This window comes from Eschscholzia californica, unplaced genomic scaffold, assembly GCF_041429995.1.
Source record: "Eschscholzia californica isolate CP2 unplaced genomic scaffold, dmEscCali1.0.p SCAF_6, whole genome shotgun sequence".
In the NCBI taxonomy this organism is placed as follows: Eukaryota; Viridiplantae; Streptophyta; class Magnoliopsida; order Ranunculales; family Papaveraceae; genus Eschscholzia; species Eschscholzia californica.
In genome coordinates this window covers 10574705-10600122 of record NW_028238483.1, presented here as the reverse complement: position 1 = coordinate 10600122, position 25418 = coordinate 10574705, and the positions used below count along the sequence as shown (strand labels likewise).

At 36.1% G+C, this 25418-nt stretch overlaps 2 protein-coding genes across 21 annotated transcripts; one reads left to right on the top strand and one right to left on the bottom strand.

The window, feature by feature from the left end:
* Positions 1–1666: 1666 nt before the first annotated feature.
* PRHA (pathogenesis related homeodomain protein A) lies at positions 1667–10617 on the top strand. Of its 3 annotated transcripts, none has more exons than XM_086645168.1 (11): positions 1667–1959; positions 3372–3942; positions 5776–5941; positions 6176–6299; positions 7057–7169; positions 7278–7661; positions 7782–8015; positions 8420–8509; positions 8923–8973; positions 9330–9575; positions 10202–10617. In XM_086645168.1, the coding sequence occupies exons 2-11, from the start codon at positions 3422–3424 to the stop codon at positions 10457–10459; spliced, it is 2187 nt and encodes a 728-aa protein (XP_086501294.1). In that variant the 5' UTR covers positions 1667–1959; positions 3372–3421; the 3' UTR covers positions 10460–10617. The 3 variants fall into 3 exon arrangements, with proteins under 3 accessions (XP_086501294.1, XP_086501295.1, XP_086501296.1); XM_086645169.1 differs by having other exon boundaries at positions 1746–2442; XM_086645170.1 differs by having other exon boundaries at positions 1791–1959; positions 3351–3942.
* A 120-nt stretch (positions 10618–10737) lies between these two features.
* LOC147531675 (uncharacterized) lies at positions 10738–24863 on the bottom strand. 18 transcript variants are annotated; one of them, XM_086645187.1, is made up of 11 exons: positions 24773–24863; positions 20029–20084; positions 18603–19950; positions 18074–18134; positions 17864–17976; positions 15139–15229; positions 14589–14636; positions 11813–13129; positions 11278–11730; positions 11075–11182; positions 10738–10916 (listed from the first exon to the last, which is right to left on the bottom strand). In XM_086645187.1, the coding sequence occupies exons 3-8, from the start codon at positions 19943–19945 to the stop codon at positions 13073–13075; spliced, it is 1713 nt and encodes a 570-aa protein (XP_086501313.1). In that variant the 5' UTR covers positions 19946–19950; positions 20029–20084; positions 24773–24863; the 3' UTR covers positions 10738–10916; positions 11075–11182; positions 11278–11730; positions 11813–13072. The 18 variants fall into 18 exon arrangements, with proteins under 18 accessions (XP_086501313.1, XP_086501306.1, XP_086501312.1 ...); XM_086645180.1 differs by having other exon boundaries at positions 11278–11450; positions 13012–13129; XM_086645186.1 differs by having other exon boundaries at positions 11075–11730.
* Positions 24864–25418: the final 555 nt, after the last annotated feature.

Sequence of the window (25418 nt, the reverse complement as noted above, 5' to 3'; positions counted from 1 at the left end):
AGCGATTGGAAAGGTTCGAGGGAAAATAGTGATTAAGGTAATCATCTATTTTCTTATTAGTTTAACTATTAGTTTATGCATGATGATCTTGGGACGTACTAATGTTAAGACATGAGATGTCTGAGATTCTGCTTATACGACATTAGTAGACACCACCATAACCCAACATCATGGAACTAAACTGATTACATCCGCCCGATAATAGAAGGTCAAAATCGTTCTAGTTCACATGTGCCTTTCGCACACACAAAATATAATTTGGAGTTAACGTTTTCCATCCACGTGGGGCATAAATCAGTTGTTAAAAAAACGGGGTGGAGTCTCAATATATTAAATTGATATAATAATGGGTCAATGTCAAACTATCCCATGAAGAGTTGTCAAGTGTCAATGAAGGTTCTCTTTCATAAGTGTCAATATATAGAGAGACTCCAATTTTTATGTGTCTTCAATGGAGATCTCTAAAATACCTCTACTTAATGCACATGTCACTCTTCAATTCAACAAACAAAAAGTAGTTAAAAAGCAAGGGTTTCTATTGGTTAGAATTTTAAAGCGGCACTTAGAGAGTCTCAAGAAGACACTCTAATTTTAGAGTGTCTCTCTTGAGAGTCTCTATTAATAAATACTTCACATCATCATAGTCTAGTAGAGTGTCCCATTGGAATTGAGTTTTTAACAATATCTCTATAAATTCTAAGTGGCACTCTAAATTTTAGAGTTTGAGTGTCACAAGAGCATCTCCAACGGGACACTCTAACAAAAACTCTAAAGTCTAGTTGTCAAGTGTCAAATAAAGATTCTTTCCTAAGTGTCAATATAGACACTCTAAAATTTTTTGGTCTCCGATGGAAATCTCTAAAATCTCTCTACTTAATACACATGTCACCTCTTAAATTGGATAGGAAAAGAGTAGTTGAAAAGAAAATATTTCTATCAGTTTAAATTTTAAAGTAGCACTTAGAGAGTCTCAATGAGACACTCTAATTTAGAGTGTCTCTATAATAAATGCTTCCACATCATCATGGAGAGTCAAATAGAGTGTTCCATTGGAGAAGGTTTTTTAATAAAAGTTATAAAAATCCCAAGTGACACTTTAAGTGTTAGAGTTTGAGTATCCCATTAGAGCATCTCCAATGAGACACTCAATCTCTAACACTCAATCTCTAACACTCTATTATGAGGTGGACACATTTATTATAGAGTGTCTAGAGAGAGAAACTCTAAACCTAGAGTGTCTCTTTGAGACTCTCTAAGAGCATCTCCAATGGGACACTCAATATCTAACACTTAGAGTGCCAAATATGATTTTTTGGAGTTTTTGTTAAAAACCCATCTCCAATGGAACACTTTGTTAGACACTCTATTATGAGGTGGACACATTTATTATAGAGTGTTTAGAGAGAAAAACTCTAAAACTAGAGTGTCACTTTGAGACATTCTAAGTGTCACTTTAATATTTAAACCAATAGAAACCTTTCATTTCAATTACTTTTTTCATATTCAATTTAAAAGTGACATGTATATTAAGTAAGAGAGTATAGAGATCTCCATTGGAGACCAAACCAATTTAAAGTGTCTCTATATTGACACTAGAAATGAGAATCTTTATTTCACACTTGACAACTAGACTTTTAGAGTATTAGAATGTCCCATTGGAGGTGCTAAGTCTATCATTATTGACTAAGCCTTTATGCTCCAGAAGACTTTTCTTTATTCTCCGAAGCTGTAGCCCATTAAATTTTGTTTGGATTATTTGGCTAAAGAAAAATAGTACTCCCATAAATTTCAACAAAGAAAAAAACAAGAAGCTCCGACCGAGAAAAGAAGAGCCTAAAACTAGCAGGGCGCCGGTGTGACGACCATTATAATCAAACTAATTCAGTCACTAGAGAAGAAATTTAATTTCTTTAAAATGTTATAGAGATCCTTCTATCTCCAGTCTCTCCCTCTTTTATGGTAACCTACCTATTTCGATATCACTCTTTTTTTTTCTTCATTTCTAATTTTTTTTTTGTTGAACTTCTTCATTTCTAATTCACTACTCTGATCTTTTCAAATGTGAAAAATCAGATATTTTTTGTTGAACTAATTCTATTGTGTTTTATTTGTTTAATCTCATATTTTCCTAAAAGTCACAATTGTAATCTGATTAGTTCTAGAATTTTTAATTCCCCTTATCTTTAGAAGAAGATTAATTCTTGGGGTTAATGGGAAAGGCTTAATTGTGGGATTTTTGTTCTTTTCTTCCTTTCAAGGTCGAATTCATTTTCTCAGATTTCAATACCAGAACCAGGAACACTGCATTTCCTTAACTTTCCTGGTTTTCTGGAATTTTGATTTCAGCCTTTTGTTTGTTGGTTGAATCTTTCGATGTATGTGAATTGTCTTATATGTGAAAAAGGAAGAAGGATTGCTAGTAGGATCAATTGTTGAATTTAGGTTTTTCTCTTATTTACAAGCTTGAACGTTTATTTGATTTTTGTATGAATAACTAATAGATACACGAATTCTTAGTGTTGATTACATAATTCTTAGGTATTTGAGAAGATTATTTATTTATAACCTGAATGTTGATTTTAGGATGAACTAAGCTTTGCTTGTTTACCTAGCTAGACTCATTCAAAATTTTCATTAAGGGGGGCTGGGGATATCTAATTGGGGCAAGGACATGCTTATTGTCGGTATGTGAAGGTAGGAATCGATAAGCATTGTATAGTCAAAACTCAAGATTATAGAAGGCTTAGAAGCAAATGTGTATGCCAAGAGCATAAGATTTATGTGGCTCCCTGGAATCAATATTTTCCAATAAATTCTTTCTGGTCTTCAATTACTGAGAAACCCCGTAGCAAAATTTTGACCGAAACGAGGAAAGTATTCAGTTCATTTTTCTCTACCCACAATCACTTATTAAGTTATTGTGGCTTGGACATAGGAGTAACTACTATAGCAGTTCTTAAAATATTTGTTTGGTTGTCTTGTGACAGAGTTTCTTGCCTTGTGTTTTCTCCTCTGAAATCTAGATTCTTTTCTTACTTCCTTGAAGAGTAAATTTGTATTTTGGATGTGATGGAAAGATTTTTAAAAAAAGCCCTGAATATTGTGGTTACAGATTCATGATTGAAATGTTCATTTTTTACTCTTTTGCTTTATTTCCTGCCTCTTCGCTCTTTTCTATAATTGGTATCAAGAAAGATCACATCTTTCAATCAGAACTGATTAAGGTCTTTTGTAGTTTTTCTTGTGAATCAAACCTGTTTTCCTTTTCCGCTTGATGTTTCTTTTGAACCAAATATGTTCATCAGTTTTTGCCTTCATTTTGGTTTTCTCGCCATGAAATTATTGTTCAGGGTAGAGTTTCTTTTGTGCAGATAACTTCAAAGTCTTAAAAGAAGGGTTCAAACCCATAAGAACTACTGAAATGCAGAGTAGTGGAACAAAATCACACCTTCGAGCTTCAAGCAAGTCCATCTTTTCCAGGAAAGATCTTGGGTCTAAATTAGTTACTTCGGATAAGAACGTTGACAAACAATACTATACGAAGAGATACAAACCAAAACAAAAACCTCATGTAAAGACAGTTGATTCAATCTTGTCAAAGAGGTCAGCTGAGTTTTCAAGCGATGGTTCCAGGAAAAACCCTTTGAAGAGGAACCCAGTGAGAAGAAAAAAGGCGCGAAAAGTCTCTGACACATATTCTTCTGATATTCTACTTTCCTCGATCGTCCAAGACAGAAAATCCTTTTCCTTTAGAAAACACAAAAATGATACTGTTGGGGTACAAAAGGTGCACAGAAAGAAAAGACGGAAGAGGAAGAAGGAAAGCAGGGATCAAGATGGGGCTGCTAGTTTGCAAAGAAGAGCAAGGTACCTGCTAATTAAAATGAAGATGGACCAGAACCTCATCGATGCATATTCTGGGGAGGGCTGGAATGGCCAGAGGTATGGGCATTTCATAATTGTATCATCTCTTCCATCTGGAAGAAATTCATGTCTCTCTAAATTTGTGGGGAATTAATTTAATGTTCCCAAACTTTAGCTAGTTTCGAGAGAAACAAAACTTAACCATTTGGTTGAGTACTTCATAAAATTAAGGAGTACACATCAAGGAATGAAAGTATGAAACTTCCTAAAATTTCACCGAAATTTCGCGAAACGTTTCCTAAAATCAGATTAGGTGCACGAAGTAACACTTACAACTATTTCCTGCATAGTTTCCACGGACATGATCCAAATTTCCACCAAAATGGTTGGAAATATCGAAATTTCCACCGACATAGTAGAAATCTAGCAAAAAAACCCGGAGAAACTAATACTAGAAGCATATCCCTTCCTTCGTCTTTTTCATCATCATTTCTCTTAGATCTCTCTTGATTTTGATATTATGGTTATAATGCTTTTTAAACCTATTTGAATGATTTACGTCATGACTTAACTGCCTAAATTGATTTTATCTTAGTAGCACCCTGATATAACTATGTAATTGAGTAATTGACGATACCTTCTTAAACTAACATAGTTTGTTAACTATTAACTATTATCAGTAAGAATGTTATCTTTTGGGGGTTATAGCCAAAAAGTTATTCAATTTACCCCCGGAAGTAACTGTGTAATTGTTAATACTCCTTCAAACTAATAGATAATGTTAAACATCTTTTTCTTTTATTAATTCATTCAAAGTTTCAAAGAAAAAAAAAATTCTTATACATAATTGCATCATATATTTATCATTTTTGTAGATTTGTAAGATTTTCACACTGACCGAAACGTTTCCACACTGACCGACACGTTTCTACACTGACCGAAACGTTCCCACTTTTTGACCGACCGAAATTTCATTCCTTGGTACACCTATGGTGAAGGATGCCTTACTGCTGGATAACAGAAGTAAAAGAATAACCATGTATCGAGATGCTTCTTGGACACACTTTGAAGTCAAACTGGAATTACATTTCCTAAAACTTTTGAAAGGATCATTCGTATGTGGTTATTACTTATGAGACACATTTAGAGACAAGTTGAGCTCAGTTCTTATATTTATCTCCTGTTCTTATTGAATAGAGTGTGGTTTGGATTTGGTAGAACAGAGAGGCCGAGTCGGATTTTAAACTAATGGTGTAATGGATTTAACTGCCTCAGTTTCTCGACTAGACGTATTCACCCTGAGGAGCGTTCACTTTGGTCACCGCCATATAATGTGTTGATTCCTTATATAAGTTTTCTTCACCTCGCATCCCTATCTTATTTTTCAGTCTTTGAGTATCCATTATATGCATGAATTAGCAAGTAAAAAATGTTCCTATGTTCTATTGAATAGAGTGTGGTTTGGATTTGGTAGAACAAAGAGGCCCAGTCGGATTTTACACTAATGGTGTAATGGATTTAACTGCCTCAGTTTCTCTACTAGACGTATTCACCCTGAGGAGCGTTCACTTTGGTCACCGCCATATAATGTGTTCATTCCTTATATAAGTTTTCTTCACCTTGCACCCCTATCTTGTTTTCCAGTCTTTGAGTATCCATTATATGCATAATTAGCAAGTAAAATATGTTCCTATGTTCTATTTACTTTGCTCTTCAGTTCGAATCTGACAAAGCTCCATGGGGTATGATATAAATTGTCAGTAGAACCTGTTTTAATGTGTCTTAGATTTATTTTTCTGACACTTCGAGTGATAACTGATAGCATGTCCTGATGTAAGATTCTGAATAATTAAATAAGTTGTCAAGCTAACTTAATTAATCCTTCTGTATGTTTCAAAATGTTATCTGCAGTCGTGAAAAGATTAAGCCAGTGAAGGAGCTACAGAGAGCAACAAAGCAGATATTGAAATGTAAACTTGGAATCCGAGATGCAATTCACCAGCTAGATCTGCTTAGTTCCGAGGGCTCCATTGAACAATCTGCATTTGGTCCGGATGGATCTGTTTTCCATGAACATGTACACGTTACAACGTCCTGTTCTCTAGTAAAGTACTTTTTTGTGTAATCTGTCCCAAGTTAACTAGAGCTTCATGAAATAATTTGGGTTGTTGAAAATGACAAAATAGTAAATAGTTGAAGGGAACATGGCATCTTTTCAGCAGTAACTCAATAACTCTCTTCTTTTCCTGGTGGTTAAATCTAGTTTAAGGTCTAGATAATGAATATTAATAGCTCTATATTCTGTTTTTAGATTTTCTGCGCAACATGCAAATTGCAAGAGGCTTTTCTAGATAATGACATTATACTATGTGATGGGACTTGCAATCGTGCTTTCCACCAGAAATGCTTAGAACCGCCGTTAGCAACAGAAAATAGTGAGCCCATTCTTCTAAATTCTTTGGTTACAGTTTTATTTCAACTTGCGGTTTTTATTTGTTGTACTTCACCCAGGATCTATTTAATGCGGATGTTCTCTTTAGTATTTACTTTGCCATTTCTGGTACCTGAAACTCTGATATTTGTGTCAGACTCGCAGCCTTTCACGTGTATAGTGTGAGATTTTGTTTGTACATCTGGTGGATACTTGCCTACGATCATGTTAGGACTACAAAATACTACTTTAGGTTAACTTTCTTTTTTGTGAAAAGGAAAATTGGCCAAAACTCTAGAGCCCATATTTTCCTTTGTCCAAAAAGGATCCAACAATTTTTTCGCGGCTGCAAGGTTTGCTTAGGTTTGCATATTTCAAACTTTGCACAATTTTGCATGAGTATAACATTTGTACGTAGTCTGGGCAGGTTCGTGCGGGTTTGCGTAGGAAGCCCAAGCCTAAAGAACTATTGACATGCCTTTTGACTAAGAGTCAAGACCAATGTTAAAATGACTGATCTAGCTGAAAAAGTAGTTCGTACAAAATTGAAGTTCTAATCACCCAAGACACAATACGCTTACGACTGTCTCCTTGTTGGGCTTTTTCCACCCAATGTATCTAATTCCTCGTAGAGCAGTTGGTTATGATACCAGTGATATAAGTGCCCATGTTATATAGCTTAAATCCTATTCTTCTGGTATCTCATATCTGCTCTTCTTGCTTAAATTAACTAACTACTTCTTGAATTGTTTATGTTACAGTTCCTCCGGGAGATCAAGGATGGTTTTGTAAATTTTGTGACTGTAAAATGGAAATACTGGATGCCGTAAATGCACACCTGGGAACCCACTTCTCTGTAAACAGTAATTGGCAAGTGAGTGAAAATTCAACACCTAGTAGAACTTCTTATTTTCTTTCCGGTGCTCAATTTACAGTGTTTGATCCCCAACTTCTAGCACACTAGTAAATTCGTTCATGACAGGAAATTTTCAAGGAGGAAGCTTCAAGGCCTAATGAGGAGAAAACATCTCTCATTCCTGATGATGCATGGCCATCTGATGAGTCTGATGACCATGATTATGATCCAGAAAGAAATGATGTTAGCTGCAGCTTTAGCAGAACAGGCAGTGAAGATGATGAAGCAAGTAGTTCCAGTAGCTTTTTCTGGACATCTGATGAAGAAGCTAAGTTGCAACCCAGGAATTCTGAAGACGATAGATCCCCTAATGGTGGATCTTATCAGGGTAAAGATAGAGGAAAGAGCTCTGGTAAGAACAGAAGCATAGATCCTGATGACTCTACTGGCTGTGAAATAATGAATCAACGTAGGCAGAGGAGAGATGTTGATTATCAGCAACTCCATGATGTGAGTATCTTAGAAAAATCTAAAAATTAGATGTTAGCGTTCTTACTTTGCTGGATGAAGAATTAACTCACCTTACTTATTGTTTCAAATATGATTTCTTATCCTCTGGATGTTGCCTAGGAGATGTTTGGAAAGGACGTGATCGAAAATGAACAAGTTAGTGAAGATGAGGACTGGGGACCTGGTAGGAGGCGACGAAGATTGAATGAGAGTGATGCAGCTGGAACTCTGGTGGCTTTATGTGGAACTGGCGATGGATGTTCCAATGCAATGCTTGTAGAAGCTAAAATGAAACCATGCTCCCCTCTAGAAGATAAAAGAACACTATTCAGAATTCCCTCACACGCTGTTGAGGTATTTAAGCATTCCCACTCATTTTAGTATACTACTGCACCAGCAGATCAGCTTAGTTTGGTTGACTATTTAGGTGACTCAAGCACAAGCATACAAATAGAAATGATGGACCTAGATATGTGAAAAATGATTCCTACAACTTTGTGTGAGCTCCGTAGACCAGTGTAAGCAGGGTATAGAATAATAACACTATACATAATAGAGAATAAATAAGGTGGGTTGGCATAAAACCTGATGGAAGTAGGAATACATACTTGGACAAAGAAAATGTTTTATAATTGACGATACTAACTGTCAACCTTAAGCTTGATTACCTTCATAAAATTGATATGCTGTTTCCGGTTAGGATGTTCTTTTACTAAAATGGTTCTTATATAAGTGAATTATGTTTGTTGCACGCTCAGAAACTTCGTAGAGTCTTTGCTGAAAATGAGCTTCCCTCAAGAGCTGCCAAAGAGAATCTCTCGGAACAGTTGGGTATTGCATCTGAGAAGGTAAGCCACGCATGAACAAGATGAGTAACAGTTAAAACACGATGTTGACAGAAGAAATCAGGTCTGTCATTAGATTTGATTTACTTTCACTTCTTGAAACACGATCTTAATCAAGTGATTCAGTTTATAGTGAAATTTCAAAGGTGTACTAGGTTTAATACCAACATTCACTTTCATCCTGGCTGGACCAATTCGAAGGATACATTTTCTTGACTTATGACATTCTTATTATTTGTTTATCTTTTCCACCTCATTTGGTACTAATGAACCCTAAGTTTTTTTTTTTTCAATTGTTTAGCGTGTGCCTCGAACCCTTGACCTCTAAGGTGGAAGATTATACCTCTTACCACTCCAACCAAGGGTTGTTGGCAAATGAACCCTAAGTTGTTTTGTTCCTCTCTTAATTTTTGCAGGTCAACAAGTGGTTCAAAAATGCCAGGTATGCAGCACTTAAGAACAGAAAGGTGAGTCCAAACTCTTCATAAGCTTCTAAAGTCGTTTACGTTTTACTGAACTCCCGGTCAATACTTTAGGTACTTTCAGTGTCGGTTACTTGTATCTCTTGTATCTCTATTTGGGGCTTTGTTAGATTTCGGTATAATGATTCCTGCACGCATGGGACACCAATACCCATAATTCTCCTTGGATTAAAAGTCATATCCCTTTGTTTAAAACAATTCAAAGTGACCCATAATTCTCCTTGGCTTAAAAGTCATATCCCTTTGTTTAAAACAATTCAAAGTTGTATTCACTTTTCAGTGGATGTGGTTCGATTAGATCCCCTGCTTTATTGCTTACATGAATTTTCCTATTGCTGCAGGCTGATAGCACCGGTCGACATGACAACAATGGGAAAACTGCAAAAGAATCACCTGCTGCAGCTGAAAACAATCGAACTCCTAATGCAATTGTTAACTCTGACATAGTCCCATCAGCTAATGAAGTCTTAATACCGAAAAGTTTAAGAGAAGTTCATCTCAAGAACAAATCTAAAGCTCTAACCAATAACCAAAAGAAGAAACGGTACAAAAGTACAATTGGAGTTTGGCAAACTAATTCTCATGAGGTATTGAGTAGCTCTTACATATTTTTTTCATGCTTTATGCTGTGGGTCTAACATGGTTGACTAGATAAAGGCACACACGGGTGGAACGGTACCATCTTTATTGTAGTTTTGTTTCACGGTTAAAATTAGGAGTCGTACCTATTGAAAGATAGTCATAAGTCTAGTAATAGACCCGTGTGTGCCACATGTACTTGTATCTATTGATTTGTCATCCTCGGTCAACCAAAATTTTTTTGACTTTTGGAAACATTTACATGCCCACCAATTTAAGTGAGACGAGCCAATTCATAGGAAGCCACATGAATTTGACACAGTAGGGTGTGAATGTTTGTAGTTTTAAACACGGGTACACATCCGCACTAATTTTTGTCAACTGTCGCATGTGACTGAGTAACTATAGATTTATTTATATGTTTAACTTGAAAAGATAACACTACGGCAAATTGGACTGATATTCTCAAAATTCATTGATGACCCTTCGGAGCCAAAGTTGCAGTCTCTTGCAGACATTGCTAATAATATTGTTATTGTTGTTCCAAGTATGGTCCAATGTAAATATGAGATTATATGTACCTTGATCAAAGTATCAAACAACTTGGTAACCCCAGTTTCATGTCTTACTGCAGCTAATTGGCAATGACATAAATTACAAGAAGAATCTGACTGATACAAGGAGAAAATTTCCGCACGAAAACATCAACCATGAGGAGGTAATTTCAGAGAAGGTAGAGCAACAATATTGTGCTGAGATGGAGAGATTATGTCATCTCCAGGCCAAGTTAGCAGAAATGAAGCAGGTTTTAATGAGAATATGGAAGGGGAAAAATCATGTAAATGACCAAGTTGTTTACGTTCCAGTTGCAGAGTTAAAGATTAAGCGATGATAACATCACTATGTATTAACCACTAACTAAGTCTTGTAATCCAAATTCTGTTCCTCAGTGAAATATAAATCAAATACAAGTCACTGTATGAAATGGTATAATCTGAATTCACTTTCTTACATAATTGAAAGCAAAAATAGAAGTAATCTTCTTGTGAACTGTGATTAGTTTCATTTGTACTTCAAGTGTTTGTCGTACGGTTCTTTTGATTCTCTTACGAAGAGTATATCCCATTAAAATGTTTCAGAATTAGTCGAAATAAATCAGCTAAGATGAGATGTTGCAATACAGTTCATAAAGAGGAAAAAATGAAGTATAATATATTTACAATTACAGTGGTAAAGAAAATTGATGTTCAATTAGATGAAAGAAAATTAAGACATTTATATTAACATAATCTTTGGTAATTTCTTCTCTTTAGTAAAAACAAAAAAAATCTGTCCAGCCCTCATTGCAACTGCAACAAAAGATTCTGCAATTAGTATACAATTAGTGTGATAATAAAGATGACATTTTTAATTAGTAATCCATGACCAATGTTTGAATAATTATCAAGTGTACAAGAATTTTCAACAACAAAAAAAAAAAACAAGTGCACAAGAAACCAGCCATTACATTGTTTTTTTCAACGCAAGGGTCATATTTCCATGTATAGTTCAGGATTGAGAAACTGGCACGAACTTGCAAAATGATAAGATTCCATCTTCCCATTAGTTTGTTTCTCTAAAGTATTATGACGACCGGTAAAAAAAGAGTTAGTAAAGGGAATTTATAACAATAGGAGCGAGCCGATCGACAACAAGTATACTGAAATTTACATTTTAGCAATTGTTAAATTGGCACTTTGTAAGCACTCATTTTCGCTTCTACAACCCTAGTCTCTTGCCACGCCCTAAATCATCAAGAACCTCTAGGCCCTTTCTTCATTCAGAGAGGTAGAATGGACTTCCTTAGGGAAAGAAGATTTTTGGAAAAAAAAACAAGTCCCCTCCTGATAACAAGAAAAAGATCCTGATCTATAAGTTTAGAAAGAAAATAGTTAGTGATTTCTGGAAAAAGCAAAACCAACAAAAGTTCTTACCGTAACACATTATAAGTACCTCGGATTTGCAGTGTTCTTTTCTATATTTTTCTTTCCCAAACTTAAAAAATAATCAATAAGAGTACTATCCAACCAATTTTCGGCTAAGGAAAACATAATGAGGTATATAAACATTTCGTAACCCCACTATCTGATGTTTAAATGCGTCATGCATGAAGGTCAACAGGTCCTCTTTAAAAAAACCGATTGCATGCTTATAGTAACTCAGGGTGCTAATAAAACTGCATGCTTACAGTACAAAAGTAAAGTACCTTTAACAGTAGGATTCCATACACAGGATGGAGAGACTAAGCTGGTGTTTGTTTTCAAACTAAAACAAGACTTGTCTAAATGGTCTCAAGTAGCTGTAATTGCAAAACGTTTATCATGTATAATTCGTTAGTCTGACTGACCAACTCAGGTTTATTTCGAGTCCATTTTAGTTAGACATAAAACAAGTCTAAAGTAAGAGGCTGTTTATCTAAATGACTATTCTACCCCCAAGCAAAACTAGTAACAGATGATGAAACTCGAAAGGAGGCTCTATGTTCCCAAAAAGCTGTTCTTCATTTAGACCCACTTCATTCCGGAGGAACTTAGGTTTGCTCGAATGGGCGAGTAGCTCCATAGGACAAACTAGTAACTACGTTCGTACAAGACTACTACGTCTGTACTCAGAAAGTTGCTCTGCTTCATCATTTAAAAATGGGGTCATACTCAACACTTGTGTAGTCTCAAATGCAATAACCTTTTGTACATACCCATGCCACACTTGATTTTGGTCAATGTCATGGGATCGCAAAGAACAAACCTAGGGTGACAATCACATAACATTGATTCCAAGCCCAAAGTCAAGTAGGGAGGAGCCACGACATCTACATTAAAACTCAAACATGTATAGACTGGACCAATCTCAACCCAGAATCCTACTTTTTTAGGCATTTATAGTGTGAAAATCTCAGATACTGACTCAATTTTAGTTCATAAGAAAGATCACAGTTCATAAATACAAAGATTATGCAGTTTTTCTGAATAAACGAAACACAGACGGAAAAGTTCCGAGTTGCTTTTAGGAATAAACTATTACCAACTTTTCTGTTATCACTACAGTGAAATTCATCACTGAGTTCTGATTAAAACCCTAACCAACCTTGTTGTGTATACTGTTTACTTAATTTCTTTGGCCAGAAAAAAGGGTATTCCTCTCTTAAGTATTGTTATCTCCTTAGGTTGCCTTGGTCAAGACTCATGAGTGAAAAAGCTGAATTACAAAAGAAGCAGAATAACAAAGTAAATTATTTTCTATTCGGTTGTTCGACTTGTTCTCTTGTTTCCGTGTGTAATATAAAATTGGATCAAGTATATACTTTTCAAGTAAAATATAAAAAAAAGGAATGTTGAGAACCCTTTGAACTGTTTGAAATTTTGAAAGAAATGTAAAACTACATTTAAAGGTCGAATCTGTAAATACCTATATTAACTCTCATGGATCACCACCCCATCTTTTAATGTATGCCTCTAACATCATCTTCTTAATCACTCTTTCGCCGAATCTGTCTTTGCTTTTTAGAAGCTAGCCGAGGCCTCAACTGTTTAATAGAACATTTGCGAACTCATGACCATTAATAGAGATGTGCATGCAAATTTATTTAACTAGCAAATGAACCAAATCTGTCATTCTTCACAAATATATAAGTATAAGATAAAAATGGTTTTGTTTTGAAAAAAGTAATTTCAATGATAACACCGTTTCCCGTTCTGAGATAACGAGGTATAACTTGCATTGGCAAGAGCAACATTATCGTATTTTAAATATCAGCATATCGGATATGAGATCCAATTTCCTGTTGTTCCAAGTTAAAAAGACATCTCAATGTTTTTGGTCTTCGTCATCCCTACACAGAAATGTGCGAACTATGTAAACTGTGCAAACCTTACATACTATGTCGGAACTTGATTAAAACTCTGAGGAAAAAGTTGTGGATAGGAGTTTTTTTTTTGTTGAACTAGTTGTGGATAGGAGTTGACGCAAAAAAAAAATAGATGAATCCTTTCTAACAAAAGAAACTTCTGCTTAAGGAGTTTTGGCCATTTTTCAATTAGAGAAAATGTAGTGGGGAGCAGTCAACATTGTGGAGACATGATACGGCGAGATTTAGTACTGATATTTGCACCCAAAGCAAAAAAAAACAAACTCTGGAGGTTCGAAGAAGAGGAAACAGCACTTTGGAGAACCATTATGACTGAGAAGCATGGGGAATCAATGAAGGACTGGATCAGAAACAAAACAAAGCTCCGATAGAAATGTGGGGTCTCACGGAGCATCCAAACTAGAGTGGAAGAATTCTTCGACCTGACAAAATGGAAATTGGGGAACGGACAGAAAATCCAAATCTGGTAAGGCACCTGGTGCTCAACCATCAGCCTAAAGGACTGGTGATCGCCTATTCATCCATTGTTGAGTACTTGAGTTGCCACAGGCATCTGGAATTACTTCATCAACTCACTTCACATTAGCTGGTGTATAACCCGAGATCTTTAAAATCACCTATTGGACCAGTTGGAAGGTGTATAGAAAGTGAAGAACCGGAAAAAAATATAGAATATTATTCCCTAAAGCAATTATATAGGGGATATGGAAAGATAGAAATAACAAAATTTTCAAGGAAAAGAATTTGTGAACTAACCTAGTGAAAAAAGAAGTAAAGGGGGTTTTATTCTAGGAACCTTGAGTTGGCAAAAACGATTTTTTACAACGACTTTATCAACAGTTGGGAGGCTTGAATGTTGTATAACATGTAACCTAGCCCCCCAATACTCGTTTGTGATTCAGTTTTCTCATATATTCATTCAAAGTTTCAAAATTAAATTCTGATCCCAATTTAATAAGAAAACTACCTAGAACTTAACCTACACGATTAACAATGAAAAACTAAAGGAATTAGTGAATTACTAACAAGAAAACACGTTCAATTAATGATATTCAAACACATTCATACGACATTCTTTCAAAAATGAAAACGACAGATGGATTTTGCTAAAGCGTACCTTCTCTATATATTTAAGGTGCTTAAGTACTTGCTCTGTTTTTAGCTCCTGCAAATAGGTTGAACGAAAATTGAATTTGGGATAAAAATAATCCATACATGATGAAAGAAAGCAAGGAACTAAATGAGAGGCTGAATATTAATCCTAAAACTAGTGAGAAAGGTGTTTTAGTCTTATATTTCTGTGGGGAAACAAGAGTTGAACACTCCAAAACGAAGTCAAATGCATGATTTAGTAACAAGAAAAGTGATCAATCTAACAAGGAAAATAATATATGCCCAAATTGAAGGACTCCATGCTTTGAGCTTTGAAATTTAAATTCCTAGCTAACAATACAAGGGCTTTAGTATCTGAAACAAAGTAAATAAACAAGAAACAGTTCAAGTCTTCAAGATAATGAGTCATTTCTATGAACCATTGGGGTACAACAACCTAGTGTCTAAAACCAAACCTTTTACGCCCATCTGGGTATCCTTCTAGAAAACTGTTTACGGGTTATCAGAAACTTAAGTAAAGCTAATAGTACATAAAAGTGTAAACCATTTTTCACCTGAGGAACAGCACAATCGGCATGAACTGGATCCCAAACAACAGAGCAGGAGCAGTCCCAATCATCAGTTTGTAGCTCAAAAAGAGGAGCCCTGTGTTGATAAAAAATGTTAAACTTCACAAGAATAAATTGGAATGAAGACAAACAATTATTTTATGTTGTTTTTTCTATGCAGAGATTTGCTTCATATAAGTTCGCTTCTTTCACAAATTCATGTAAGGTTGCGTGATTCTCAGGAGGCCTCCAACTCTAGGCTGTAGCATGTTTTTTATTGAGAAGGCAAGCTTATTATATAGAGAAGAGATTATGGTGTTAGTACCACTCTAGGCCTCCCATACAAAGTGACCAAATTCTTTTTGTATCATATTTAGTTTGTATAATAAGTTGTTCTGAAACGAAAATCAAGTCTGAAATAATGCGACAAAGCTATCAAGTTTCAACATGATCATGAACTGATTCTTAAGAAAACATTTTTTTTTTTGAAAGTTTGAATGAATATATTAAGGAGAAAAAATATATACAGAAAAAATAGGGATAATCAATACGGGAAGTGTTACATCATCCACGCCTCCCAATTGACTACCATGTCAACAAAAGAAACATCTTTAAAAGCTTTCAACACTCTAGACCAAGCAAAACCCGTGCCTTTGACATCCTCTATATCTACTCTAGAGTTGGGGTTACAATCGTTGAAAATTTTATTGTTTCTATCCTTCCATAAGTTCCAGATTATAGCTGCCGGATAATGCTCCATATGGCCCTTCTGTTCTTCCTGATAGGAATGGATCCCCACTGCACCAGGATGTCCGAGATGTTGTTTGGAAAGCACCATCCAACTCCTGCTGTCGAGATAAAATAAGACCAAAGGTTTAGAGCCACTGGACAATGGATTAGAAGATGGGTGATGGTCTCCTCGTCCTGTTTGCATAGAGAACATCTATTGACTAGGATCATTCCTTTCTTTTTGAGGTTGTCTATAGTAGGGAGCCTATGAAGAGCTGCTGCCCAAACAGTGAAGCTTATCCTAGGAGGAATAAGAATTCTCCAAATATTCTTGGTAACATCCTTGCTGAGACTGTCATTCTTCTGGTTGGCTCTCCTGTAGAAATTCCTCGCAGAGATAGGGTCCTCCTCCTTAAATTTCCAGACTCTGCTGTCTCTCGAGGTCGACGGCTTCTGAGTCTCAATGAGGGGCATCAAGGTTGTAAACCTTTGGATCTCCCAGTCGTTTAGGTTCCTTCTAAAATGGAAATCCCAGGAGTCGTGGATAGTGCTAAACATCTGGGATACCTTATCATGTCTAGAGTAAACTATCTGATAAAGGTCAGGAAAAGCTTCGCTCAAGGTTTGGTCCCCAATCCATAAATCTAGCCAGAACCTAATGGAATTTCCATCCCCCAACTTCCATCTCGTCATCTCCAGAAACCCCTCAATTCTGTTCTGAATACCTCGCTAAACCCCACAAGTTTTCTTCTTGCGATTTCTGTTCCAGACTTGGACATCCTCTCCATACTTCTCTTTAATCAGGGTGGCCCAGAGCTTATCAGTCTCAGATTCAAAGCGCCAGAGCCACTTAGACAGCAGAGGTTGGATCATACCTTTGATGTCCTTTACTCCTAGTCCTCCCTGGCTCAATTCATGGCCAAGGATCTCCCAAGCGACCCAGTGGATGTGGTTGGCCTCTTGCGCTGTGTCCGATAAAAAGTTACACATCTTCTTGTCTACCTCCTTGAGGATGCTCGAAGGCATAGAGAAGAGAGACATGAAATAAAGGGGAAGAGCTTGTAAAACAGACTTTACCAGAGTTAGTTTGCCCCCTCTAGAGAGGTTCCTCCCTTTCCAAGCTGAGAATTTCTTGTTTATCCTCTCAATAATGGGATCCCACAAATGTTTGGCCTTATATCTTTCCCCCAATGGCATTCCCAAGTAGGAGGTGAGAAGACACCCAAGAGGGCACCCAAAAAGATCCATATTGGAATTGGCCTGATCTTCCTGGTGAGGAGAGTTCACCCGAAAGATCACTGATTTGGACAGGTTCACCTGGAGTCCCGATGCCATTTCGTACCAGATGAGTATTTCCCTAAGTTTACGAAGTTGGTTGTTATCATCCTCATGGAAAAATAAGGTGTCATCCGCAAATTGCAGATGATTAATGGGAGTGCCCCCCTCGCAAACTTTAAAGCCTTTCATCGATTGAAGAGCCTCAGCCTGTTGCATACACCAGCTCAGGATTTCTCCTACAAACAGAAACAGCATGGGAGAGATTGGGTCACCTTGCCGTATGCCTCTAGAACTTTGGAACACCTTGTAGGCCTATCAGGATGGAGAAAGTGGCTGACTTCTAAAGAAAACATCATGGTCTATGCGATAAAGAATGTTTGAACCTTAAGGATACTTGGGAGAGAAAAAGGATGAAAAAAATTACTACCTCCGTCCTACTTTGTTTGTACTTTTGGGAAATGAACTTATTAAGGAAAACTTATCTATTATTAACAACTAAAATTACTTTACCAAACTACTCATATTTAATGTATAGAATTCATTGGAAATAACATTGGTAGAAGTGTAGAACCAATTAGAATATTTTATTGTATTAAAAGTAAAGGGGAGTTTTGGAAATGTCATCACATTTAGTAATTTTGAATGTTATATAAGGAAAGTGGACAAATATTTTGGGATAGCCATAAAGGAATAACACCCAAACAAAATGGGATGGAGGCAATACCTTCTCCACTTCCCACAAATAGTGCCCTCTTCTATGTCACGATCCAAGGTCTCTCCGCATTGAAGCCAATTACCTATCGAGCTGCTTGCCATGGATTTTTTTGCATTTGAACCCTAATTACCCAATGTGAAAATCCATGTTAAGTTCATAAACTATATTGCTAAAAAAAAGATAAGAGTAATAAGATGCGAGTAGGTTAATAGCTCTTACACATTTATCACAACACTTGGCGGGATCCATTTCCAATGGTTCACCAAAACAATCTAAATCACTGCAACAAACATAAATCGCAAAATATGACATAATAATGACAATAACAATGAATGTTGAACCTAGATTTGACCAAACCCGAGGCACTTCAAATAATTCCATTCGAGAGAACTAATACTTGCTCATAAGAACCAGACTTACAAAAATTTTAGCTATTAAGAGAACAAGAAGTTGGAAACTTCTTCACATATAAGCAGTGTAACTCTAAGCTAAGTTCACATTTTCAAAGTAGTAGTTAAGTTTTGCACTTGGAATGGTATGAGACTGTATACCAACTTTTTTATTTCTTACAGTATGCATACAATTACTGAACTAGTTAAGTTTTGCACTTGGAATTTTTTTTTTTGAAACTTAGTTTTGCACTTGGAATGTTATGAGACTGTATACCAACTTTTTTATTTCTTGCAGTATGCATACAATTACTGAACTATCTAATAAAGAAAAAGATTGAGTGAAGAAAAAAACTTACTTCGAAACTGGGCCAGACCAGTCAGGTACATCTGCTTGGAAATCTTTCCCTATTCTTACATCTGTAGTATATGGCTCAGAGTCCGTCAACATGAAGGAGATAGGACCTAATTGATCTTTAGGTGTTCTACTCCTACACTTCTTCTCTTCACTTTTTGCATTTAACGATTTTCCAGGTGAATTCTTCGAGGAAAGTTCCTGTTTCTTCCTTGAACAAGTCTGACAATACCACTCATTAACAGGTATCCTTCTTATCCTGGGGTTAAAACAAGAAACATGAAATGCCTCCTCACAATGATCGCAAATCAACATTTTCTGTAGCTTTTCGATACACCCACAGATTTTGCATGATCGCACATTGCATCCATGAGCACCAACACTCACGCCATTATAAGTGTTGTTTCCAGCAGGGCAAGCCCGTTGAAGCAATCCATGCTGTCTGAGTATGGATATGCATAAATCTTTTTCTGTGAGACATTTCCCTAACCAACCTGTAGCTAGATTATCAGAAGAGGAGCTCTCCCCAGTTTCGTCCAGGTCGCTCTTAATGGAAGCAGAACCAAATTCAACGTTTGACTTTGATGATGAACAACTATCATTTGAACAATATGCAGAAGCTGGTTTTTTGAAGCTCTCATTTTGTTGTTCATCACAGCCTTCTACTTCTCCACCAGAGCATATATTATTAGAAGCTGACTTCAAAAAGGTGGTTTTGTTCTCTTCAGAAGGAGCATTCCTACAATTCTGAGGATTTACTTGTTTGTATACGGATTTCGGGCTTGCTGTGGTAATAGGTTCACCTCGCACCCTGTAACTGTCATTCGCAATTTGAGATTGCAGATTACATTCCTTATCTTCTGATAGTGAAGGCATTTCAGAACAACTATGACAGCCTCCACTACTCTTTGAACTATTTGTCATCGCAGTCGATAGAAAAGAAATGGAGTCCCGTTGAGAATTCCTTCGCTTGTAAAAAATATTTGGCTGAGGCCTTCTTCGCTTGTAAAAAATATTTGGTTGAGGCCTCCTTCGCTTGTAAAAAATATTTGGTTGAGGCCTCCTTCGCTTGTAAACCAGATTTGGTGCAAATTTTGTGCGCATAGTGTTGACAGTTGGTAATTTGAAACAGGTTATCGAACGGTTTCGAGAGTCACTCTCTTTCGCCTCCCTATCTGAAACTAATTCTCCATTCTGATGTTCAGAATAAGATGGACTTTTCTGGAGACACTTCTGTGATGTTTTTTTGCTGGATTCCAAATCACATACTAAGCCTTGTATCTTGTGATTAGATACAAAAGAATGAGCTATTTCAGAAGATCTGGAAACCGATCTCTGTTTCAACATTTCACCTGCATAATTAGTTATAAGCCGCCAGTTAGAAATGATTTTATCACTTTCCACTAGTGTCTCTGTAGAAAGCACCGCACCTTGTAAATACCATGTGGCACATTTCCTTGCTTCCCCTATTCGTACAAAAGCATCCCTAAACATAGCAAATTACACTAAGAAAATGTGCCAAAAGATACTAAGAAGAAAAGCAATTTGAAAATCTTTACTCAAAGTCTCACGCGACAACTATAAAACACAGTACAATATGCTTTAGGATCTTACTAAAAAACAACACAGCAACTAATATTTCTCTGCATAGTTAACATCAACTTTTAGCCACGATATACAAAATTGCCAGAAGCTTGTTCCAGTAGATTATAAACCAAGAAGAGTACAAGTGTGTAAAAATTGGTAATGGAAGAACTTGCATTACATTCACCATATATTTGTAACTTTATATTGTTGAAGTAGTGAAAGTTTTAACCAATTATATACATCAATGTTGGACAATAATACGAGTCTATAGTCTATAGTGTTTGACATTTTCTGCAGTATCTACACACCACGTTTACGTTGCAACATATAACAACATATAAATAAATAATAATGAGACCACGAAGTGGAGGAAAGAGAAGCAAATAAGAAATAAAAAGAAAATAGATAAAACTAAAGTTATGACTAACAAAAATAATTGAAGTACGTCATAAAGTGGGTACAACACTACAACTGGAAAAACAAAACAAAACTTGGGGCCTAGAAAGAAGCTCGGACACAATTGGGTGCAAAAACAATAAATGGTTACAAATAGGGGGGCCAAAAAGAATTAATTGTTCTCCAAATTAAAGAAACTTAAAAAAATATCAAAAAAGGTAGTCCATGAGAGGAGGCGAACTTCGAACCTAGCAAACTAGAGATATGGTTTCAACCAACTACGCTAATGCCTTTAGGTGATCATAGTTTGTTTCGGAACTGTGAAGAACTAACCCAGCCTATAGCCTAAGTTAGTCTTCAATAGTTTCACCCTTGATTCCGACAATAATTTCCATATTTTAACATATTTCCACTATTTCTACAGATCTCCATCAACTTGTTGATATGTTCACGCATGCCAAAACATTACGTGGAAATATTTTGGTATCTAAACAGACCAAAATACATAACAAAACCAAAAGTTAATACCTCTTTCAAAAACAAAGAGTAGGGAAGGGAGCTAAAAGTTTCTCCTTCCAAAATATCTACTTAAATGAGTATCTGATTTATGAAAAAGGTTTAATGAGCATAATTTCAAGAATCATGAGTTCTTAGACACTAAAAGTTTCAAATTGTAGATTGCAAGGGTGCATCCCCAACAATTGCCTATCATCTTTTCGAAGACCAAGGGGAAATAGAGACGGAAAAAAAGATGATAAATATGTTGGTTCCCAAGTCGGCTAAAACAAAGCATCGGAATGTAGAAGACTTTGAAATCCTATATCAAATTATCAATGCTAACTTATTTAAATCTCCCTTAAGTTAGACATGACAGCGATAACTTTCTCTTATTTTGTCAAGACTAAGGGATCATATTGCCTTTTCCATTTCATCAAGTCTACAAGTTGTTACAATATAAGTTATTTATAACATAACTTACAAAAAACGTGTATCCAAGTGTCCAACAAGATTATATGCAAAAAAATTTAAGTACGTAGCTAGAAAAGAAAAGGCATTTCTTACAAGATAGTTACCCTAATTTATTTATTAATTTTTTCGTTTAGTTATTTCTATCTCGCTTCCTTTCGTGGCTCACTAGGCGAATTTCTTTCTTTTGAAAGGTGTTGTAACTCTTCAACTTCTATCTACTTAACCAACTTCTTTAAAAAACGATTTTACACCTCAAGGCGGTTTCTTCGAAACGCGTGACATCCTCAAAAAGAAAAAACAAGTAAACAACTAGCACAGAAAACCTAAAATAAAGGCGTAGATGTCAAATAAACAAATTTATTGGTGTACCTAGTGTAGCATAGACTTCGACCTTAAAAGAGTAACACTAAACAATTGCTAGTAAAACCTAATAACTACACATTCTCCTATTATGCCTTTTTGTTTTGTAGTGCCCATTTGCTATTTAATTGTCCCAATATGTGAAGTGTGTGGGATGAAATTCCAACTACACCTTTTTATTTCATATCTATATACCCCGATGAAACTCTAAATATATTTATTTTTTTTTCGAAGAATTTGAATTAATTTAATGAAAAAGAGAGGAGGGACTATACAGAGACAACAAGAAAAGAACAAAGGGAAACCAAAGCGACTACATGCTCAAGACGCTATCCCAACTAGACACGAAATCTAAATACATGTAAGCCCTAGTCCAACCTAGAGACCTACTCCAATGAAACAGAACTCCCAAAACATCTTCCGCCTCTACTTTAAACGCCCGAGGGGAGTCCTTAAAAATTCCATCATTCCGAGCCTTCCAAATGCACCAACATATAGCCAAAAGGGACAAGGTTCCGTAAACCTCTCTTAGACTTCTTCACTGGGATCTTACTCCATTGAGCCAGCATCTAAATCAGACTATTCGGACTACACCAGCTAGTTCCAGCAGACCTAATGAAATAGGACCATAACTTCCCGGCCTCCGGACAATGGATCATCAGATGAGAAACCGACTCCTCTTCCAGCCTACATCTCCCACACCTATTGGGTATAGCCCAGACTCGCTTCTTTAAAGAGTCTATCGTAGGGAGCTTACCTAGGGCTGCTGCCCACATCATAAAACTCTAAATATATGAAGTATACAACTACATTTATTATTATCAAAAGATACATTATTGGTAGGAGCAGGGGCGGAACTATGTGTAGACTAAGCCAGCTATAGCCTGGGTTAGGTCTTGTAAGTTCCGCCCCAAATAACTAACATCAAAAGGAGGTAGCCCAGCTGGTTGAGCTTCTGCCCAGCGCACTTGAGGGCAGGGGTTCGAAGTTCGATATCACCCTTCAACATGATTTTTGTATATTTTTTTACCTAGGTTTTGATATGGATAATCCTCTTTTGGCCCTCAATTTATAAGAAAGCCTTGATTTTACCCTTAACACTTGACCAATTGCCGACTTGGCACTAAATTGTGTCTAAACTTTCTTTTGGGGCCCTACTATTGTTGCCTTTCCTCTCTTCTCTTTCCCTTTTTTTATTTTTCTTCCCCTTTCATTTTTTTATTCTATTATCACTTCAACCTCCATCGTAGGATTCTCCCTTACTTTAGCGACGTTATCGTGGTATGTCTCCCATATTTCATTTCAACTACTTGGTAAGACAAAAGAGTTGACGACCTTGATTTTGTGTTTTCGTCACAAATTTAACTTCAATTTTTTTCGCTTCATAGACAAAAAGAAAAGATTAACCCTTACCTAAGTTATGTAGAAAGATCCATCTCCAACAAGGAAAACAAACTCTAATTTGGTAACTAAAGCCAAAGAGAAAGAATTTTTTGAAGTCCCATTTTTTGCGCTTTTTGTTTATTTGTTTAGTAATAACAAACACCAATTACAAAGTAGACAACCAACTCACTTAATTCAAATTCTTAAAACCTAGCAAACCCAAAGAAATTAAGGAACTTATACAATATGAGTAATTTACTTGAACAATGCTTGGGCAAACCTTGGGGATTCTCTCAGCATTCTGGACAAATGGAAGTTGTAGCTTGGATGTGTCCAAAGTCTATCACTTGCGCAACTCACAACGCCATAGTCAACCCATAATAAGACCATTACGACGTTAGAAAGTCCTAAAGTTCATTACACATGAAAACTGACAATTCGCAGTTGACACCTAGAGATTCCTTCTTATTTTGGTTTAACCCTAATATTTATCTATATGTCGAAACATATGTTAGGTATTCTAAGTGGAAATATACTACTTCTTAATCCGGTCCAATCTTTGTCCCTCAAGGTTTTACCCTTTTACAAAGAAGATTTCACTGAATCAACCGCTTAAATGATGATATTTACTCAGGCCCCTTACTAATCTCATATTGATTTCACAACTATTTGTCCCGGGCATGTTTACGGCAGGCCTGCAACAAAAGGGCCTCCTTTGACATCATATCTTGTCACCCAGGCGAGCAGCCCTCCGGTTCGGGTGCCTGTCTTTAGAAGTCGCACATTTCGAATGTGTGTAAGCAACTTGAATATGTGTTAAACATATACCGGCCCTTCCCTTATAATATGATACCATACTAGCTTTCCAGCGAGAGAAATCATGTAGGGAAACTTTGTTATGTGGTGGAGAGATAATGAGAGATTTATTGAGAAGCATGAACTATTCATAGTGTTTAGGATCCTATATAAATAAATTATTTCAAGTAGTTCAATCTCGTCGCCTCCATCGCTTCTAAACTACAAGAAGTAATAGTTCTAGACATACATTTTATAAACAAACTGATTAAATTTTCCTACTAACTTCAAAAGCATTGTGCCCACAAACCCAAGAACATCATCTATTTCTTGAATAAATGGAATTTCAGTTTATTAGATTTAAAAGAATTATATAGCAAAACCCTAGAAACATTGAAAATTGGAATATCCTAGCTCTAAAATATTTAGCCAACAAGAAGAACAAACGGAAAATACCCTTAAAACCTAAACACACAATATCAAGATAAACAAAAACAAACCAGGATCCAGTGCCAACATGAAATAAGAAGAACTACCCTAACAACGTTGATTTTATCTAAGAACTGGAAACAAAGTTATTGACAAAAAATTAACAACACATGAATCAACAAGCAAAATTTCAGATAATTAGATAGAATAAAGCTATTCAGATTTGCAAACAGAAGGGGTAGAGACGATATTTACCTAAACCAGATGAAAAACCCTCGTAGGAACTAAATTTCTTCAACTTGGCAACGCTTGTCTATGGGAGGGGAATAGTGGTGCTCAAAAGGCCGGGCCGGGTTGCGGGCCGGGCCCAAGCAACCCGGGCTGGAATAGCTCCGGGCCGGGCCGGTCCCGGGTTGGTTAAACCTATGGCCCAACCCGGGACCGTGACTTGACCCAGGCCAGGCCGGGCCGGGCCAAACCCGAGTTTGACCAGGCTAATTTGTTTTTTTTTTTTCCTGTTTTTTAATATGAAACTCAATTAAAACTTAACGAACTTACTTAAAAGAAAATAAGACTTATCACGTAGTATTAAAGTAATGACTATTTACCTAAAAAAATCGAACTTACCTAAAGTAAATAAAAACAAAATGGAACTTACTTAAAAAATATAGTATTTACTAAAAATTTCTTCTCTTACTCGAAAAGAAAAGATTTTCTAAAACTTACACAAAAATGGTTTAATGAAACTTACCTATATTCTTTTTATATTCTCTAACTTAAAAAGGAAAAGATTTTCTAAACTTACATAAGGATATGAATCCTTAACATAAATATAAATATTTCTTTCTAACTCAACAACTTACCTAAATTTATTTTTAGATAAAATTTTTAAAGCATACCA

What these genes read in the sequence shown, in the direction of transcription:
- LOC147531675 (XM_086645174.1), bottom strand. Translation starts at nt 20,092, where the DNA reads ATGTTTAGGGATGCTTTTGTACGAATAGGGGAAGCAAGGAAATGTGCC. An exon ending in TGCCACATGGTATTTACAAG is followed by an intron (nt 19,951 to 20,028) that starts GTGCGGTGCTTT and finishes CTAATTATGCAG; the next exon opens with GTGAAATGTTGAAACAGAGA. An exon ending in ATTTGTGGGAAGTGGAGAAG is followed by an intron (nt 15,230 to 17,863) that starts GTATTGCCTCCA and finishes TTATCAACACAG; the next exon opens with GGCTCCTCTTTTTGAGCTAC.
- PRHA (XM_086645168.1), top strand. Translation starts at nt 3,422, where the DNA reads ATGCAGAGTAGTGGAACAAAATCACACCTTCGAGCTTCAAGCAAGTCC. An exon ending in GAGGGCTGGAATGGCCAGAG is followed by an intron (nt 3,943 to 5,775) that starts GTATGGGCATTT and finishes TGTTATCTGCAG; the next exon opens with TCGTGAAAAGATTAAGCCAG. An exon ending in ATTATCAGCAACTCCATGAT is followed by an intron (nt 7,662 to 7,781) that starts GTGAGTATCTTA and finishes GATGTTGCCTAG; the next exon opens with GAGATGTTTGGAAAGGACGT.